The sequence below is a fragment of the Leptopilina heterotoma genome, unplaced genomic scaffold, assembly GCF_015476425.1.
Source record: "Leptopilina heterotoma isolate Lh14 unplaced genomic scaffold, ASM1547642v1 Lhet_85, whole genome shotgun sequence".
Taxonomy (NCBI): Eukaryota; Metazoa; Arthropoda; class Insecta; order Hymenoptera; family Figitidae; genus Leptopilina; species Leptopilina heterotoma.
Window position 1 is genome coordinate 454,458 of NW_025111189.1, and position 22,583 is coordinate 477,040.

Consider the following 22,583-nt stretch of genomic DNA (forward strand, 5'->3'; position numbering starts at 1 on the left):
TTACATATTCCCCTCAACACTTCTCTGTCTCTCCGTTTAAGGTGTAGGGTATTAAAAGTGATTTACAGTTAGGTGCTTATCCTGTTGCAGTGTACAACTTCCAAACAAAACGGTTACAAATGCTTTTACGAGCTGATCAACATTTTTACAACTGCATCTCAAGCAATTTAAATTTACACCAAATTTTACAAGTGTCTTCCGATTGGCGACACAATTCTTTTCTCGTCCTTCGCACTTCAAAACTCATTTCAATATCAGTTTTTCCGCAAAATTAAATATTTTTTTTCTCTTCGCAATCAAATTTATAAAAACAATTTGAAAATATTTTTTTTTTTAAATTGAAACAATTTTTCAAATTGGAGATTTTTTTTCTTTTTACAAAAAAAATTTCTCCTTTTTTTTCTCCACACTTGAATTTTTGAAAATAATTTTTTTCCAAACTTAAACTTTTTTCAAATTGGAAACATCATGTTTTTCTTTCTATACACTCGAATTTCTAAAAAAAAATTTTGAAAATAATTTTTTTCCAAATTGAAATTTGATTTTGAATGAATTAATTAAATAATAAAAATTTTACAGGAATTCTATTATTTACAAATTTTTTATAATTATTCTTCGTACCAATTCAATTATTTTCAACACATTTTTATTAAAAACTTAAATATTTTCAAAAATTTGAATAAAATGTGTAAAATTTAAATTATTTTCATAAATAATTGTATTGTGCGCAAAAATTCAATTATTTTTGTAAAAAAAAAAATTTCTTCGTACAAATTCAATTATTTTTGTAAATAATAAAATTCTTCGCACAAATTCAATTATTTTCATAAATAATAAAACTCATAGCAGAATTTCAATTATTTGCAATACAATTTGGAAGAAATTTCTCAAAAAAACGCAATTATTATTAAAAATTTTATTAAAATTCATCAAAGAAATTCAATCATTTCAAAGAGCTTTGATATAATTTATTTATTCGAATTTAATTTTATTTTAAAATAATTTTAATAAAATTCTTCGTAGAAATTTAATTAATTTTAATACTTTATCAAAATTCAATTATTTTTAATATCTGTAATTTTTAAATAAAATTTTTACAAACGAATTAAATTATTTAAAAAGAAATATTAAAATTCGTCTCAAGAATTCAATTATTTTCAAAAATTTTCATAAACTTCTTAAGAAAATTTCAATTATTTTCAAAAATTTTAATAAAATTTCTCTCCAAAATTCAATTATTTTCAAATTTTTTTTTCAATTCAATCAAATTTTTTACAGAGATTCCATTATTTTTAATACAATTTTAATCTAATTTTTCAAAAAAGGAAATTATTTTTAAGAATTTTATTAAAATTCGTCAAAAAAATTTTAATTATTTAAAAAATTGTTGATAAAATTTTTTATGAAAGTTCAATTTTAACAATTTTTCAATAAATTATTTATTTTTGTATTTGAATAATTAAATTCGCGTAGCATTTTCTAATAAAAATTTTTTGTTTAAAAAAGTTGAATTGAATTCTTTTTGAAAATATTACAATTGTTTATTTTCTAAATATTTAATTGTAGAAATTCTGAATAATCGAAATATTGTAAAATTGAATTCTAAACAAATGAATTTGAAAATTCTCAAGGAACTTTTGCGAAAAGTATTAAAAAATGACTATTGAATTCTTTCGAAGAATTTTAATAATATTTTTGAAAATAATTAGATTTTTCGAAGAATTTACTTAAAATTGTACTAAAAATAATTAAAATCCTGTGAAGAATTTTATTATTTATGAAAATAATTGAATTCTTGCAATGAATTATTTTCAAATTTTTTTTTAAATAATTGAAATATTGTAAAGAATCTTATTATTTGTGAAAAGAATTGAAATCCTGTCAAGAATTTTATTATTTATGCAAATAATTCAATTTTTGTGAAGAATTTAATTATTTATCAAAATAATTGAAATTTTGCAAATTTTATTAAAATTTTTGAAATTAATTGAATTGTTTACTAAAATTGTGATAAATAATTGAATATTTTCAAAAATAATTACATTTTTCGAGGAATTTATTTAAAATTGTATTAAAAATAATTTTATTATTTATCAAAATAATTGAATTCTCACAACGAATTTTATTACAATTTTTTTAAATAATGGAATTCATGTGAACAATTTTATAATTTGTAAAAATAATTGAATTCTTGCGAAGGATTTTATTAACATTTTTGTAAATAATTTAATTTTTTTTTTTTTTTTTTGAAAAAGTTTTTGAAAATTAAAATTATTATAAGTTGTTGAATTTCATAAAAGGTTTGAATTTTAAATTTTTCGAAAATTTTAATTCTTAGGTATCTAATAATTTTTAGAGTGAATCATAATTTATTTTTTAGTGTCAGTAAAAAAGTCAACATTTTTATTTGGAAATCAGGAAAAAATCAGGGAAAAACCAAATTAATATTTTGTGACAACCCTGATGATAAATTCTTTACACTCGAATTTTGTGAAAACAATTTAAAAATAATTTGAAAATAATTTTTTCCAAAATTAAACAATTTTTCAAATTCGAGACACGATCTTTTTTATTTCTTCACACTTGAATTTTGGAAAATAATTAGAAAATAATTTTTTCTAAAATAAAACATGATAAAGAATTTAAAAATAATTTTTTCCAAAAGGAAACATAATAAAGAATTCGAAAATAATTTGAAAATAATTATTTCCAAATTGTAATAATTTTTTCAATTGGAGACACGATCCTATTTTTTCTCCAAGCATACTGAATTTTTTGGGAAAATAATTTAGATTCATAATTTTTTCCAAAATTGAATATTTTGCTGGCAGTAATTTTCTTTTGGTGAAAACAATGAAAAAGTAATTTTGTTGTCTCTGGTGAGATTTTTATTTACTTTCGTCGCATGCTTTAGATAGAAATCGGTAATTTTTTTTTTTTTTTGTTGCTTTATATGGTTTTGCTTGGTGATTTTTTGTTGTGCACTATATAATAAGTCATTCTTTTTATTCAATATAATATAAAAATGTGTCGTAAATTGTAGATAGTTAATATAAAAGACTGTCTTGGGAAACGTAATGGAGATAATTATAAAAAGAAGCAGTACATTTTTCAAACAGCATTTAGTCATTTTCTTTTCCCAGACCATCTAAAGAAGGCTTTTTTTTATTTGTTCTAGGAGGACACAGCTTCCCCGAGGTCGGACATCTGTGGCAACGATAGCGAAGGGGATAACGATAGTGACGTGGAATCGCCTGTGTCGAAAGACTCAAAGAACCACACAGGCGAGTTTCTCATTTATTTTATAATTTCTTAACAAGAGAGAGAAAAAATATTGCAAAACCTTAAATTGTATTTACAAAGTGTCATCTATTTGAGATTCTTTTTTTTTTTTTTTTTGCTTTTGAGTTTAGAAAGTTTTTTTTTCCTCTTTTGCTTTTCAAGTTTCGTTTCATCCCTCGATGGTGAATCACTTGCAACTTTCTTATTCACTCGTTTCGCTCAGCTTAGCTCGCTCGTTCGAATTAATAGTTTATTATTAATTAATTAATTAATTATTAATTAAAAAATTATTATTTAAAAAAAATATTTAACAAGAAAAAATTTCATGAATTTTTTATAGAATATTTCTTTTTATTAATAATAAATTTTTAAATTAATTATTTTTTGTTTCGAACAAAACGAATTTAAAATTTAATTTAATTTTTTAGTTTAAAATACGAAATAAGAATTGAACTACTTTTTGTTCCGATTATAGAAAGAAGTAACAATTTTGTCAATTAAAAAATTAAAAATTAAAAATTTTGTCAATTTTTTATTTCAGGGAAAGTACAATTGGTAAGGGAATTCAGGGAAAAATCAAGGATTTTTATAAAAAGCACTGGAAAAAATTAATTTCAAAAGTTTTAACGCAATTCTTCGAATGAATTCAATTATCTTGATAAATAACAAAAAATTCTTCCTAGAAATTCAATTATTATCAGGAATTTTTAATAAAATACTTTGCAAAATTCATTTATTTTTATAAATAACAACATTCATCGCAGTAATTCAATTATTTTCGAAAGTATTAAAATTTTTTGTAGAAATTCAAATATTTTAAAAAAATCTTGATAAAATTCTTGGCAAAATTTCAATTATTTTCAAAAATTTTAATAAAATAATTCTGCGTAAGAATTCAATTATTTTCAATAATAATAATATAAGTCTTTACGGCGATTTATTTATTTTCAATACAATTTAAATAAAATTCTTCTAAAGAATTCTATTGTTTTTAAAAATTTTAAATAAAAATTCTTCATAAGAATTCAATTATTTTTAATCTACAATAATTTTAACTAAATTTCTCGAAAGAATTTTAATTTTCTTTGAAAGAATTAAATTGTTTTCAATGAATAAAATAAAATTAAATAAATTTCTTAGCTAGAAATCAATTATTTTCATAAAAAATAAAATTTTCTGGTGGAATTCAATTATTTTCAAAAGTAATAAAATTCTGCGCTGAAATTTTTCAATTATATTAAAAAATTTATAAAAATTCTCGTCAAAATTTTTATTTATCTTTATAATTATTAAAATTCATTTCTAAAATTCAATTATTGTCAAAAGTATTAAAATTCTTTAGAGAAATTCAATTATTTTAAACAATTTTAGTAGAATTCTTGGCAAAATTTCAATTTATTTTCAAAAATTTTTCTCAATGATTTTTTCAATTTTTACTATTTTTATAAAAATTTCAAAAAAATTGAAATAAAATTCTACGCAAACATTTAATTATTTTCCTAAATAATAAAAATTTCACAGGAATTCAATTATTTACAAATTTTTTTATAATTTTTTTCGCAGTGATTAAAATATTTTTATAAATAATAAAATTTTCATAGGGACTAAATTATTTTCATAAGTAATAATATTCTTTTTAGGAATTGAATTATTTTCATAAATAATAAAATTCTTTTTGGAATTCAATTATTTCCATAAATAATGAAACTCATCACAGAATTTCAATTATTTTTTATCCAATTTCTCGAAAAATGTTATTATTTTTAAGAATTTTATTAAAATTTGTCAAATGAATTCAATTATTAAAAATTTTGTTGATAAAATTCTTTATGAGAATTCAATTTTGTGAAAAATTCAATTATTCAATAAATTATTATTTATTTTTTAATTTAAATAATTGAATTGTCGTAGAATTTTCTGATAAAAATTGATTTAAAAATTAATTTCAGTTAAAATTTTAGAGAATAATTGAATATTAAAAATATTATAGCGTGAATTTTTTGAAGTAATTGAATTTTGACAAGGTTTCAAATTAAAATCTTTGAAAATATGAATTTTTCATACTTTTAACTGACAATTCTGTAGAATTAATTTTTTTGAAAAAGTTTAATTGAATTCATTTTAAAAATATTCCAATTTTTTATTTTCCAAATATTTAATTGAAGAATTTTCGAATAATCTGAATTTTGTAAAATTGAATTGTATACAAAAATGAATTTGAAAATTCTCAAGGAAATTTTGCGAAAAGTATTGAAAATAAGTGATATGTAATTAAATTCTTTCCAAGAATTTTAATAATATTTTTGAAAAAAATTATGTTTTTCGAAAAATTTACCTAAAATTGTATTAAAAATAATTGAAATCCGGTGAAAAATTTTATTATTTAGGAGAATAATTGAATTCTTATAACAAATTTTTATTATTTTTTTTAAATAATTGAAATCCTGTAAAGAATTTTATTATTTATGAAAATAATTAAATTCGTGCAACGAATTTTATGAAATTTTGTTTTAAATAATTGAAATCCTGAAAAGAATTTTATTATTTATGAAAATAATTAAATTCGTGCAACGATTTTTATGAAATTTTGTTTTAAATAATTGAAATCCTGAAAAGAATAAATGAAAATAATTGAAATCCTGTAATGAATTGTATTATGTATGAAAAGAATTGAATTCTTGTGAAAAATTTAATTATTTATCAAAATTATTGAAATTTTGCAAATTTTATTATTCGGAGAATAATTAATTTCTTGCAAAGAATTTTTATTACATTTTTTCTTAAATAATTGAAATCCTGTGAAGACTTTTATTATTTATGAAAATAATTGAATTCTTGCAACGAATTAAAAAAAAAGATTTTAATAATTAAAATCCTGTAAAGAATTGTATTATTTATGAGAATAATTGAATTCCTGCAACGAATTTTATTACATTTTTTAAAATAATTAAATAATTTGAATTCTTTCTTTTTGTTAATAATTTAATTTTTTTGAAAAATTAAATGCAAATTTAAACTTTTATAAAACATGAAGATATCAATTTCTCCGAGTCGAATTAGAATTAATTTTTTTCAAAAAGTTTAATTTAATGTTTTTTGAAATTATCTGAAGTTTTTATTTTTTAATACATATTTAATTGAAAAGTTTCCAAATAAATTGAGATTTCGTTAAATTGAATTGTAAACAAATGGATTTGAAAATTCCCAAAGAACTTTTTCAAAAATTTATTAAAAATAATTGTTTTAAAGAAGAATTTTAATTCCAATGGAAAAATAATAATGATTAATTATTTATTTCAAAAAGAAGATGGTTTTTGAAAAATTTTACTTTTGAAGAAATTTGTAAATGATTCCAATAGAACATTTTTTATCTAATAATTTTTGGAGTTAATCAGAATTTTTTTTGAGGATTAGGGGAAAAGTGAAAATTTTGTCTGAAAATCAGGGAAAAGTGAAGGAAATAGAAAATTAATTTTTTGTGGTAACCCTGTTCTTCTAAAGTTGCAGATTTTCCTGATAAGCCCAAAAGCTGAGAATTCGAATTCATGGAATTTCGAGAGAGAAAGATGAAAATTCCAATTACTTTTTTTCGGAGGCTTCAATATTGGTCCCTGTGCTTGACAGTCATCAACGATCTGGTTTTAGTTCTCGAATCTCGAGGCGATACTTTTAGCTCGAAATGGAAGTCCAGGAGAGTTCATAAAGTAATAATAATCTCCTCCCCCTCTTGAAGGAGAAAAGGAAAAAAGAGCGAGGGGGGTTTGGATATAAATTCCTCGAGTGAATGTTTTTCTATTTTGGGTACAAACACTGTGTGGATTTGAAGAAGGGCGTATCTTTCTCTCTCTTTCTATAGAGGAGTTTATATATGAGACCTGGGGCCGTTAAAGTCGGCGTGGAAAATCATTAGAGTGTCATGAGTACTTAGAATGCGAAAAGCGTGCGAGCGATGACGGGGTTGCCCGTGTAAGGGGAGTCGGTAAGGAGTCGTACGGTTCGCGATGACCAAACTTAGACGACAACTCGTTGCCTAACTGGGAAGTAGGATCCGGTCGAAAGCCGTGCTCGATGCAGGTGTACACATAAATATCGATGCTAATGTACAAGAGCGGATCTCATCCGATTCGACTCGAGTATGAAAATTTTTACTTGGAAAAATGTCTAGTCCACCGTTTCCTGTTTCGGTTATATATTTCATTTCATATCGCGCAAGCATTTTTGCTCCAATTTTTACCATTCATCAATCTAGTGTGTGTGCGAAAAATTTCTAATTTCTCTTTCTACTCCGATAAAAAAAGGAAAAGCCAGAGTAATATTCTTTTCACTGTCTCTAGATTTTGTGAATTTAGACAATTGTTTTTAAATTTCTAATTTTCTCAAATCAGGGTTGATAAAAAAATTTAATTTTGTATTTCGACTTTTCCCTGATTTCCAGACAAAATTTTCCCTTTTCCCTGATTCTGAAGAATTTTCTCATTTACTCTAAAAAAATGTTCTATTGCGAATTCATTTACGAATTTCTTTAATTGTAAAATTATTCGAAAACAACAATAACTTCTTTTTTAACTTTAAATATTTAATTATTATTTTTCTGTAGGAATTAAAATTTTTCAAAACATTCAAATTTTAAACCTTTTGAAATTCAGTAAATTTTAAGAATATTATTATAAAACATGAAGGTATCGAGCACTCCGAGTCGAAGAATCAAAATTATTTTCTTAACTTTTTTTTAAATTTTACTTTTTAAATATTTTTAATTTTAAAATTAATGTATTGAAAATCATCGAATTCTTGCAAAGAATTTTATCAAAAAAATTTGAGAATAATTGAATTTCTTCGAAGAAAATTATTATTTACGAAAATAATTGAATTCTAGAAAAGAGTTTTATTAAAATTTTTGAAAATACCTATTAATTAAATTCCTTTGAAGAATCTTTTTCAATTTTTTTTTAAATAATGGAGTTTCATTAATAATTTTAATGACAAATTTTGAAAATAATTAAATTTTTTTTAAAAATTTTATAACGAATTAAGAAAAAAATTGAATTCTTTCGTGAATTTTTTTTTGAAAATAAAACATTGAATTGTACTATTGATAAATATAATTGAATTGTTTTGAAAGATTTATTAAAATTTTTAAACATAATTGAATTTTTTCTAAAAATATTATTCAAAATTAAAAAAATTGGATTCTTTTATGAAATGTTATTAAAATTTTATTAAAAATAATTTAATTATTGAAAAAAATTTTACTATTTATAAACAAAATTGAATTCTTTCATGAAATGTTATTAAAATTCTATTAAAAATAATTAAATTTTTGCAAAGAATTTTACTATTTATAAACAAAATTGAATTGTTTCGATCGATTTATAAAAATTTTAGAAAATAATTGAATTCTTTTGGAATATTTGATATCGAATAACGAATAAAACTGAATTCTTTCGTGCAATTTTTTGGAAAATAATTGAAATTTTTCAAAGATTTTATAACAAATTAAGAAAAAAATTGAATTCTTTCGTAAAATTTTTTTTGAAAATAATTGAATTTTTGCAAAGATTTTACTATTTTAAAAAATAATTGAATTGTTTCAAAGGATTTATTAAAATTTTAGAAAAGAATTTGTTAGAAATAATTTAATTTTTGCAAAAAAATTTAAATCAAATTTTTTAAGAATAATTACATTTTTTCGAGGAATTCGATTAAAATTGAATTAAAAATTATTGAACTTCTGTTATGAGTTTTATTATTTATGAAAATAGTTGAATTTCTATATTAAAAAGAATTTATTATTTACGAAAATAATTGAATCTTTGTAAAGAATTGTATAATTTATGAAAATAATGGAATTTTTAATTATTACGAAGATAACAAATTTGAAAATAATTGAATTCTTTGGAAATAATTGAATTCTGGAAAAAAGAAAATTTTTTAAATTGAAATAATTAGTTTTAAAATTGAAAAAAATTAATAATTGCAAGCAAAAAAAAATCTGGCAAACAGAAATTTTAGAAAAATAATATTTAGAAGAATCATTGATGGCAGAAATTAAAAAATCGAAAATTTAGAAAATTTAAATTTTTGCTAATTAAAAATCAAGAATAGGAGAAGAATTTAAAAAAATTAATGATTCTGGAGAATAAAAAAATTCAGAAAAGCAAAAATTGAGGAAAAAAAATTTATTTTAGAAAAATTAATTGGAGAAAGTAAAAAATTTCCAAATGGAAAATTTAGAAATTAAAAATACCTGACAAATCGAAAATTTAGAAAATTGACTTAAATTTGCAAAAAAATTTAATTTGAGAAAAAAAATGAAAAACTAGGGCAAAAATCAAGAATAGGTAAAATATGTAATACTGCAACTGCAATTTTGGAAAATTAGAAACAAAAAACTAATTTCGTCAAAAAATTGAGAGCTTGGCATTCAAAAAATTTGAGACGTGTAATTGCGAATAAAGAGAGAATGAAAAGAATGTCACTTACTTTTCTAAACATAAATAAATGAATAAATAAATAAATAATAATAAATTTAGAAAAATGAGAATCAATAAATCGAACGTTAGTGCGTAATGCTTTTAACTGCAATCAAATTAAAAAAAAAAAGAAAAAAAAGAAAAAAAAGAAAAAAAGAAAAGAAAAAAAAGGAGGAAAAATTGTATCTATTTTCGCCTTTTCGAGAGTAATTTGATTTCAAGTGCTTACATTAACAAAGATCGATGTACTTGCATCACTGTCTCAATATAAACTAACAATAAAAATTCCGCAATAATAAATTATAATCGAGTGCAATAGACACTTATAATCGTCAATCCTGAGCTTGTTCAGTGATGAAATGAGTATATATACAATATACATGATCATGTCCTTTCGATATCATCAATTCAATAGAACCGACAGTTCGCATCCATCGATCTTATCGAGCTCAAAAAGACGAAAACTTTTCTCTTTCCCCTTAAAAATGATAGATCGAAATATTAATTTCGTCATCATTTTTGACAGGTCCAGAACTTGTGTAAGATTAATTTTTATTCCTTTTCTCCTCATTCTTAATCTTTTCCTTTTTTTTTCCTTCGCATCTTCTCATTGCACTTTCTATTCGCGAGAAAAAAAATCACATTTTCAATATCGCAGGCTTCGGAATCAATTATTAATTTAAAAAAAAGTAGTTGTGAGATTAAAAAGAAGCAGTAAAAAAGTAGCTATTGAAAAATTAAATTTGACGACTAAAAAACTTGTTATAATCGATTCGCAAAAATTACAAAAATTTGATTTTGTATTTTCATTTTTCACAAAAAATATTCACTTTTTCAATCTTCAATTCTAAATTTTTCTGAAATTCAATTATTTTTAAAATTTTTAATTGGAATTCTCCAAAAATACGATTATATTTGAAATTAAATTTTAAAAGTAAAAAAAAATTTTAAGTCAAAACAATTCTTTAAAATATAAAATTTATTTCAATTAAATTTGAAAAAATGTTCAATTAATTAGAAATTTAAATAAATATTTTAAATTTTAACGAGAATTTAACTATTTTCAAAAAATCTTAATTACAATTATTCGAAAACATCATTTTTTTCATAAATTCTAAAATAAAATATTCATACTTTAAATCATTTTTGTTAAATAAATAGGACCTATTAAAATATTTAATTTTATTCATTTTTTTCGCAGGATTTAGAATTTTTAATAATTTTAGTCTAAAAGCTTTTTGAAATTGAACTATTTCTGTAAAAATTATAACTGTAATTCGCTTTCCAAATTTAATTTTTTCTTTTTCAAATTTTCACGATAAAATTAAGCGAAACTTAAATAATTTTTTAGAAAAATTAATAAAATAATAATTTTTTAACCCAAGTACCATTAAATACTTACAAAGAATTTTATTAAAATTATTGAAAATTATTGATATTTTTTCAAAGAATTTTATTAAAATTTATTGTTGATAATAATTAAATTTTTTTAGAGAATTAAAAACATTTTTGAAAATAATTGAATTTTTTCGAGAAATTTTATTAAAATTACGTGAAATATAATTGAATTCTTGTAAACATATTTTATCAAAATTTACGAATTAATTCATTTCCTTCGATGATTTTTATTACAATTTTTGAAAATATTTAAATTTCTTCGCAGATTTAAAATTGTATTGAAAATAATTGAATTTCTTCGAAGAATTGTAATTGTATTAAAAATAATTGAATTCTTTTAAATACATACATTTTTTCAAAATTGTTTTAAAAAAATTGAATTGTTTCGAAGAAATTTATTAAAATTTTCGAAAAAATTAAATTCTTTCAATAAAGGAATTTAATTAAAATTGTGTTGAAATATTATAATCAAATTTTATCTGAATTTTCGAAAGTGATTGAAATCTTCTAAACAAATTGTTTTGAAATTTTTAAAAATAATTGAATTCTTTCGTAAAATTTGATTAAAATTGAATTTAAAATAATTGAATTTCAGCAAAAAATATTTTATGAAAATAATTTAGTTCTCATGAATTTATTAAAATTTAAAAAAAAAATAATTTGTGGGAAATTTAAAAATAATTAAATTTTTGCAACGAATTTTATTAAAATTTTTTTAAATAATTGAATGTCGGAGAAGAATTTTATTATTATTTTTGAGCATAATTGAATTTTGGGATAAGAATTTTATTACGTTTGAAAATAATTTAATTTCCGCAATCATTTGTAACTTTTCAAAAATTTAATTTTTTTAATGTAAATAATTAAATTCTTGTGGTAAATTTTATGAAAATAGTAGATATTGAAAATCATTGAATTGAGGAAAATTTTTGAAAATTACTAAAATTTTCCCAAGAATTTTATCAAAATTTTTGAAAATAATTGAATTTTTGCGATGAATGTTCATATTTAGGAAAATAATTGAATTTTGCAGAGAATTTTATTAAAAATTTGTAACATACCTAATTGAATTTTTCCATTCATTTTATTAAAATTCAAAAGAATAATAATTCAATTTATTTCGAATAATTTAATTTAAAATTGAAATAAAATTAATTGAATTCTTCGGATGAATTTTATTATTTATGAAAATAATTTAATTCTTAGAAACAAATTATTATCGAAATTCATAAAATTATTTGATTTTTCTTAAAGAAATTCAACGAAATTGTTAAGAACAATGACATTTCATTTATATTTGTGAAAAAAATTAAATTCTTGCAACGAATTGTATTAAACTTTTTTTTACATAATTGAATTCTTTGAAAAATTTTATTATTTTTGAAAATAATTGAATTCCAGCAAAGAATTTTATTATGAAAATAATTGAATTCTCATAAATTTATTAAAATTACAAGAAAAAACAAATTTTTTGTTAAATTTTATTAAAATTCTATTGAAAATAATTGAATTCTTTCGAAAAATTTTATTAAAATTGAATTGAAAATAATTGAATTCCAGAAAAGAATTTTTTTATGAAAATAATTGAATTCTCATAAATTTATTAAAATTACAAAAAATAACAAATTTTTTGTTAAATTTTATTAAAATTCTATTGAAAATAATTGAATTCGTTCGAAAAATTTAATTAAAAATTTTAATAAAATTTTTTTTAATTTTTTTTTTAATTTAAAATTGAATTGAAAATAATTGAATACTAGCAAAAAATATTTTATGAAAATAATTTAATTGCCATGAATTTATTCAAATGAAAAAAAATAATTTTTTGAGAATTAATTTTCGTTTAATAATTAATTTATTTCAAAAAATTTTTCTTGAAAATTGTATTTTAAATAATTGAATTCATGTAAAAAATTGTATTATTTATGAAAATAATTGAATTTTTGCAAAGAATTTTATAAAAATTTGTTTGAAAAAAATTGACTATTGTTGAGAAATTTTATTAAAATAGTAAAAAGAATTTTATTTTTTGTAAGAATAATTCAATTCTTGCAGAAAAATTTATGAAAATAATTGAATTGTTTCAAAGAATTTTATTAAAATATTTTGAATTGTTTTTAAGAATTTTATAAAATTTTTTGAGAATAATTTTTTATTTCAACTACTAGCGAATTTAATATAATCCAAATTGAGAATAAAAAGAAAAAAATCTCTTTTAGTGGCAAAAATATAAAAAATTATCCAAATAATAGCAAATCGAACAAAAAGTATTATTAAACAGTAGGTTTTAGTAGATGAGGGCGAAGCCTGTTGATCGAACGTAGGTTTAACTATTTAACAAGTTTACCGTGACCCTGTTCTACACACGTGTTTTTATTCCTGACTTTGTTAAAAAAAAATTGCGTCCCAACTCCGTTAAAAAATATTTTCACGCACTCAAATATTTGTGCGTGAAAATATTTTATAAAAATGCAGAGAGTCGCCGCGACTTGAACCAGAATTGTAAAAAAAAAAAATAAAGTAAAAGCAAAAAAAGAAAATATCGGCTGTTTCGAATATCGTTTGGTTGTCATTACTTGGCAAAATTACAGCAGTTAATCTCCCCAACGATGAATCGATGACCGCGCGTATAGAAGTCGCTGCAATTTCTGCAAGGTTTTTTTTATGGCTCATAAAAATTAATTACGCCTCTCGCGCGTTGCAATCTTTTTAATTTGTAAGAAATAAAATGCACACTAAGTATAGACAAATTTACTGTGGGGATATTTTTTTTTCTTTTTTTTCGAAAAAAATTTCTTCTTGACTAATGTACGTGAGGAATTAGAGTTTGCGGGGATTCAAAAAGTTTCCTTATTAAATAATCATAGGTATTGATAAGGTATAATCATTGACGAGTAATTTCTTAAAGAGAGTGTTATTATTTATTACTAGTTTTGTGAATGCTGTGGGAATTATTCTTCTTTCTTCTTCTTCTTCTTTACATTTTACTATATAGACATCGTTTTGCTCTTGAATTTCTCAGTTTCAGGGGCGACTATTATCGTTTTTAACGATTCTTGTTATTTCTTGAGTCTTTTATTATTATTCAAATTATTTTCCCTCCCTTTCTTTGTCTCTCTCTCAATATTTCTCATTCTATTGCTCTTGAAATTTTCTACCCTTGACAGTGGGAAAAATAATTTCAAATTGATTCGAATATTCACTAATTGGAATTTAGACAGTATTTCGAAATTCATGAAATCGAATTGTATTTTTATATCTATATTTAAATTCCTATTTTATATATTTTAATTTTCAAGTTTAATAAAATTTTAATTTTAAATACAATTTTAATAACATTTCTAGAAATATAAAATTATTTTTAAAAGTTTTAATTAAATTCGATTATTTTTAACAATTTTGATAAAATTCTTTAAAAATTAATTATTTTTAAACGTTTTGACAGAATTATTCAATTAAATTTAATTATTTTCAAAATTTTTAGTAAATTCTTCCAAAAAAATTTTAATTATTTCCAAAAATTCTGATAAAATTCTTTGGTGGAAATGAATTATTTTCAAAATTTTTAATAAAATTCTTCCAAAAAATTTTAATTATTTCCAAAAATTCTGATAAAATTTTTTGGAGGAATTGAATTATTTTTATACTTAAAATGTAAAATTCTTCCGAAAATTTCAATTATTTAAAAAAAATAAAAAAATTCTTTGGAGGAATTTAATTATTTTTATAAATTGTAAAATTCTTTGCAAAATTTCGATTATTTTCATAAATAACAAAATTCTTGCCATGAATTTGTTTATTTAAAATTTTTTTTAATAATATTCTTGACTGGAATTTAATTATCTTCATAAATAAAAAAAATTCTTCGTTGAAATTCAATTATTTTAAAAAATTTAAGTAAAATTCCTGTCAAAATTTTAATTACCTTCACAAAAATAACAAACGCTTTAGCAGAAATTCAATTTTTAAAAAAAATTTTCTCAAAAATTCAATTATTTTTTTAAATAACAAAATTCTTGACAGAAATTCAATTGTTTTCAATATAATTTTAATAAACCTTCTGGACAAGATTCAATTATTTTTAAAAATTTTAATGAAACTGTTCGAAAAAATTTATTATTTTTAATACATTTTTAATTGAATTTCTTGACAGAATTTAATTATTTTCAAGAATTTAAGTACAATTTTGCATAAAAATTCTATTACTTTAAAAAATTTTAATCAAATTTTTGCCAAGAATTCATTTATCATTACAAATAATAAAATTTTTCGCAAAAATTTGGAGGAATTCAATTATTTTCATAAGTAATACAATTCTTTACAGGATTTCAATTATTAAAAAAAAATTTAATAATTATTTTCAACAGTTTTTATAAAATTCTTAAGAAAAAATAATTATTTTTATACGTTTTTTTCGATTGAATTCAATTATTTTAAAAATTTTTAATAAAATTCTTTCAAAGCAGTGAATTATTTTCAAAAATTCTGATAAATTTTTTCAAAAAAATTGAATTATTTCCATAAATAATAAAATTCTTCGCAGGAATCAAATTAATTTTTAAAACAATTATTAAGAAATCTTCTCAATTATTTATAAAAATTTCTTATTCTCAACAATTTTTAACACAATTTTAATAATAATTGAGAATATTTTTGACTTGAGTATTAACTTCCAATCAAATTAATGCCTTAGCTGAAAATAAATATTTTTCTTCCGAAGGTCATTGAAAATGTATCCTTTCCTAATTGATAGAATAATAAAATAAATATGTATGAAAATAAAATTAGTTTTGAGAAAATGCAAAATTCAGTTGAATCGAAAAACATTTAATTTATTATAAATTTGAAATTCATTTTCAATTTCAATATATTGAAAATGAAATAATTGTCAGGTAATAAATTATAAGTGATTATTTTTATAAAATTTAAAATTCAGAAAATCGAAATTTTGGAAAAATGTGTGTAGAAAAAAATATTGATAGAGAAATTATATTGAAATTATTATATTTTTTAAAAAATTTGTTGTTTCTTGAGAGAATAAATATTAACAATTGTTTAAAATTTCAGGTGGTATGCCGTCATTTTCCGCTGGTATAATGTATCAAATGCCACAGAACGTCGTTTATTCGCCGAGTCCTGGAGTTTTGCTCAGCATCGGACAAAACGGTCAACCCGTTCAAATCTCACAAGACGGGGGTGAGTATAAACAATTTTTTTTTTCTTTTCGTATCAAAATTTTGTTTTCGGTAATAAAATGGAAATTAGAACTAAAGAAATGGAAATTACAGCAACAAAATAGAAATTAGGACCAAAAAAATGTAAATTCAAACAAAAAAATAGAAATTAAAGAATTAAAATAGAAGTTAGGGCAAAAAATAAAAATTTGAACAAAAGGATAGAAATAAAAGCAACAAAATAAAAATTAGGACAAAAAAATAAAAATTAAAACAAAATAAATAGAAATTAAAGCAATAAAATATAAATTAGGACAAAAAATAAAAATTAGAACAAAAAATAAAAATTAGAACAAAAAATAAAAATTAGAACAAAAAAATATAAATTAAAACAAAATAAATAGAAATTAAAGCAACAAAATAGAAATTATAGGACAGAAAAAATAGAAATGAGAATAAAAAAATAGAAATTAAAATAAAAAAAAGTAAATGTAAATCAAGTTCGTGTCTTAGCCATTACTGAAATAAAAAATAAATCTAGAAAACAAAAGAAGTAGAAATTAAAACAAAAAATGTAAAATTATTTTGGAAATTCACTGAAGAAAAATAATAAATGGAAATATTTTGAAAAAATATTGTAGAAAAATAAAAAAAATTCTTTGGAAATAAAAAAGAATAAAAACATAAATTTTAAGGAAATACCTTTAGAAAATAGGAAAAAAATTTGAAAGATTTTTCTTGCAAAATTTCGCAGTCACAGTATTTTTTTTTTGTTTTTATTTATTTACTTATTTTTTTTAAAAAAGATGAATTTAAAGCCAGAAATGAAAAAAGATGGGAAAAATTGCAAAATTATTAAGATTTGATATAAAATATACATAAGAGTTAAATACCAAGTATATTTGTTCTCTGATGTAAGAAAATACACCACCTCATCATTTTTCAACCCACTACCACTAATTCTAATATTATCACGCTATTTTTGGTTTCAGTCTTTCACTAAAGAACGTCTCACTCAGCCTATAATAGAAGAAATAACAATTTCAAAATTCTCAATAATTTTCGCAAAAGTCAAATTCGCAGAAGGAACATTTTCGGAAAATCTTATTTGAAAATTTTCTATTCTCATAAAACTTGGAAATTTCAATTTTCACAATTTTCATTCTTTTTCTCAGTTTCGCTTATTAAAAAAAAATTGCAACGAGAATTCGAGAGTAATAATTATAATAATTTAATCTATGGGGGGAATATTTATTTTCTATAAAATATAAAATCAGATGTTTCAATATTTTAGATTTGACACTTTAAAGGTACATTTTAAATACAAAAATTAAATTATTAAATACGAATTAAATACAAATACAATTTAAATAAATAGAAAAATAATACTTTAAATTACATATTAATTATTATATTTAATAAATTATAATAATTCACGGCTGCAAAAAATTAATTTTACCAAAATAATACAAGTTTTTATAATTTCAGACCTTGAGTTTAAAAAATTTAGAGATTGTAGAGAATAAAATAAATTTTAAAATCAAATTTGAGTTTTGAATTGAATTAAATTAGAAAAATTGAAAAACAAAAAAAAAATAAATAAAATTTAGAAAAATTAAAGATTCAAGAGAAGAAAACAAGTTTTTAAAATTAAAAATTGAAGAAAATAAAAGTAGATGTGAAATTTAGAAAATTTAGAGATTGCAGAGAATAGGAAAAGGATTTTGAAAAATAAAATTGAGAAAATTGGAAAATACATGAAATTCAAAAAAGAATTTATAATTACAAAAAGTAAAATACTTTGGGAAGGATAAAATTGAAAAATTTTGAAATTTTAGATTTAAAAAATTTGGAAATTTCTGAAAATAAGAAAAATTGAGAAATCCAGAGATTAAAAAAAATTTTTTTGTTAACGGTAATTGATAGAAAAAAATTTTGAAAAACAAATTTAAGGAAATTGATTTATATATGAAATTAAAAAAATGTTTAATTTGCAAAGAATGAAAAAATTTCACTTTCATAAATAAATTCAGGTGAAAATAATTTTTAAGTTTTACAAAATTTAAATTTTAAATATGAAATTTAGAAAAATTATAAATTGCAAAGAATAATGAAAATTTGTGAACGAAAATATTAAGGAAATTGAACATTTTTATGTGAAACTTTTAAAAATGATTGATTACAATGAATAAAAACATTTGGAAAAAAGAAAATTAAAAAAAATTAAAATTTTGTATACGAAATTTAGAAAAAATGATTTCAGAGGATAAAAATTTTTAAAATCAGAAAATTGAGAAAAATAACACTTTTTAATACGAAATTTTGAGAAATTAAGAATTTCAGAGAATAAACAAAGTTTTGAGGACCAAAAATTGTGGAAAACAAAATTTTTTGTCATGAAATTTTGAAATATTTTAGAGATTGCAGAGATTAGGAATAAAATTTGAAGAACAAAATTGAGAAAATAAGAAATTTAGATTTAAAATTCAACAAAATTTAATATTGCAAAAAAAGAAAAATTTTTTTAAAAAAAATTTACATTTTAATTATGAAATTTAGAAAAATTAATTAATGCAAAGAATAAAAAAAACTCTAAAGAAATTGAAAGTTCAGATATGAAATTCTAAAAAATCAATGATTATTATTGACAAAATTTAAAATGAGAATAATTGAGAAAAATGAAATTTTTTATATGAAATTTAGAAAAATTAATAATTACAAAGAGAAAAAAAATCTGGAAGTCAGAAATATAGTGAAAACAAAATTCAGAAAAATTAATGATTTTCGAAATTAAAAAAGAAACAAATTTAGAATAATTAATAATTTTTAGAAAATAAAAAAATTATGATAACCGAAAATTGAGGAAAATAAATTTTTAGACATGAAATTTAGAAAAATTAATATTTTCAGAGAATAAAAACATCTTTGATAACCGAAAATTGAGGAAAATAAAGTTTTAGACATAAAATTTAGAAAAATTAACATTTTCAGAGAATAAAAACATCTTGATAACTGAAAATTGAGGAAAATAAATTTTTAGACATGAAATTTAGAAAAATTAATATTCAGAGAATAAAAGTATGTGAAAAACCGAAAAACAAAACCGAAAAAATTGGAAATTTAGATATGAAATTCGAAAAAATGAACACAAAGCATGAAAAAATTTGGAAAATTAAGTTTTAGATTTGAATAAACAAATATATCTAAAATAATTTTTGTTATATTAAATTATTAATTAAATATATATAAATATTTGAGAAAGAAATCGAAAATCGAAGGAATGAATTTTGCGCGTAAAAAAATAATTAAGACTGTAATGTAAATGAATTTTAATGAATCTCATCATCCTGACATTTATAAGAGAAAATGAATAATATATATTTTGTTTTTTGCAATTAATATACTGAAATGAAACGGCAAATTAGTGTCAAATGAAAATTCCTCTCTTCACGAATCGTTTAATTTATTAAAGTAATTTTCTTGCAGGGACATCATCTGTAAATTCTGCACAAGCCAATCATCCATTCATCACGATTCCTCTAAACGTAGCAATGACTGCCGCCGGACTCTCATTGCCAGTGACATCGAAAGCCATGTCTCCGCCACATTCTCTCACGTGTACTTCGAATTCAGATTTACCTTCGGACCTTAGCAAGGATCGAAAGTGAAGTGATATATAAGATAAATTTATGTTATATATTTAAAACTAGAATTTTTTTTTTTCTGTGAAAATTCACAAAGAAAAACAAAAAAAAACCAAAAGGTAAGTGCCAAACTTCATCTTGAAAATCCTCAGGAAGCTTGCGGGAAAAAAAGAGAAGCGAAACTCTTCGGGGAATTTGAAAAAAAAATTTTCCCTGTAAGAAAAAAAAATATCAAAATATCTTGTTAGGAGTTTTCAATTTTTAAAACCAACAAATTTTTGTTTATATAAAATTGTCTTCCTGAATGTCGTAGAAAAATTTCTTTATATCGTAAAGAAGAAATGTCGAATATGGCAAAAAAAAGGTTCTTTATATTTGTAAAGAAATGGCGAATATCGTAAAGAATTTCTTTCTTATTTTACTTGATGATATTAAAATTTAAATTTAAGTTTTCTTTAATTGTTGAAACATAAACGTAAATTATTTTTAATGGTACGAAATTTAAAATATCGTCTTTTTTATTTTTGTGAAAAATTCACAGATTTCTTTTTTTGGTTGTAAAATTTCAGGCCTCGGACTAAATTTCAGGCTTCGTTATAGTATTTACTACTTTGTTCAATTATTTCCCAAAATTCTAAGACGTTTATTTACAAGAATTCAATTACTTTTACAAATAATAAAATTCTTTGTTGTAATTCAATTATTTACAATTTAATTTTAATAACATTTTTCCTACGAATTCTTTTTTGTTTAATTTTAATAAACTTGTAAAAATTCAATTATTTAAGAATTTTTTTTTAAATTCTTCCCAAAAATTTAATTTGTTAATAATAAAATTTTTTGCTGGAATTTAATTATTTTCAATAGAATTTTAATAAAATTTACCAAAAAATTCCTTTTTTTTTGTTAATTTTAATAAATTTATGAGAATTCAATTATTTTCATAATTGTTTCATAATTGTTTTCATAATAGAATTATTTGCAAAAATTCAATTATTTTAAAAAAATTTTTATAAGATTCTTAGCAAATATTCAATTGTTGAACTGAATTTTTAAAATTTTTATATTCTTTTCAATTTTTTTCATAGGAATGCAATTATTTTAAATACAATTTTTTAAGAACCAAATAATACAATTATTTAAAATATATTAAATAAACATCTTCGAAAGAAATTGATAATTTTCAAAAATTTGGATAAAATTTAATTATAAGAATTAAATTATTTTCAAAAATTCTGATAAAATTTATTCATAAGAATTCAATACAATTTTAATTAAATTCCTTGAAAGAATTAATTTTTTTTCAAAAATTTTAATAAAGTTCTTCGAAAAATTTAATTATTTTCAAATATTTTGAAAAAAATTGTTTAAAAGAATTTAATTATTTTCAATACAATTTTAATTCTTCGTAGATATTCAATTCTTTTCTAAAAATTTTTAATACAATATTATTTGCAAGAATTCAATTATTTTTAAAAGTAATGAAATTTTTCTAAAAAATCCAATTGTTAAAAATTTTTTTAATAAAATTCGTTGTAAGAATTTAATTATTTTCACAAATAATACAAATATTTGCAGGATTTTAATTATTTTAAATAGAATTTGAAATTAAATTCTCGAAAAATGTAATTATTTAAAAAAATATTTTTCGTTAAAATTCGTCAAAAGGAATCAATTAATATTTTTAAAAATTTTTGAGAAAATTTGTTTATAAGAATTAAATTATTTTCATAAGTAGTAAGATTCATACCAAGATTTCAATTTTTAATAATTTTAATTTGTCCCAAGAATTCAATTATTTTTACTTATAAAAAATTTGTTAAGGTATTGAATTATTTAAAAAATAAAAAAGAATTACATTTATAATTTTGTCGCTTGAGTCAGAGGCCTGTAAATTTATTATGCAAAATTTTGAAAAAATGAGTAAATTTTTGATTCGTCGATTTCTATAAAATAGAATTTATATTAAATCAAATTTTCCTGTCGAGAAGTTTTATTTCAATAAATTTCTATTTGGTCGTGATAAATGATGTATTTTTTTTATTAATAAAATATTATTTGTTATTAATAATAGTAATTTAATAAAATAGCATAAAATATTTAAAACATAAAATAAATAAAAAAAAAATAATAATATTAAATAATAATGGTTAAAATTTTCATTTAATTGAATTTTTGACTAAATAGAACTTTAGATAAAAATTCTGTTTCAATTAAAAAATGGAAAAAAAATTAATGTTTTAATCAAAATTCTACTTTATAGAACTTAAATTTTCTTTTCTGTAAATTTTTCTGAATACCAATGAAAATATCAGTGATGAGATTTTAACAGTACTTAAGAATTAGTTGAAATTATTTATAAGTAAATTATTCCTTTTTTGTGGATTGATATTTCTTTCTTTTTTATGTTTTTATTTTAAGGTTTTTTTTGCTTGTTTTTCAAAGAGACGATTTTTTAAATAAAAATAATATTTGATTCTCGGTTTTTCGGGTTTGGCCATTTTTTTCTCGAGATTCAATTTTTTTTTTTTTTTAATGCGAATTATTAAAAAAAAAGAAAGTATTATTATCACAAAAAGCAGAGGAGAGGGAAAAATAGAAGAGGGCCACCT

General features: G+C 20.1%; 1 protein-coding gene across 1 annotated transcript in view; it reads left to right on the forward strand.

Moving 5' to 3' along the window:
• Positions 1-20,073, forward strand: part of LOC122511516 (serum response factor homolog) — an 80,324-nt gene extending 60,251 nt beyond the window's left edge. Inside the window, exons 3-5 of the mRNA XM_043626813.1 lie at positions 3,179-3,284; positions 16,221-16,349; positions 19,814-20,073. Of these exons, the coding sequence (XP_043482748.1) occupies positions 3,179-3,284; positions 16,221-16,349; positions 19,814-19,995 (417 nt within the window). The 3' untranslated portion in view covers positions 19,996-20,073. The remainder of the gene's footprint in view (positions 1-3,178; positions 3,285-16,220; positions 16,350-19,813) is intronic.
• The last annotated feature ends 2,510 nt before the right edge of the window (positions 20,074-22,583 follow it).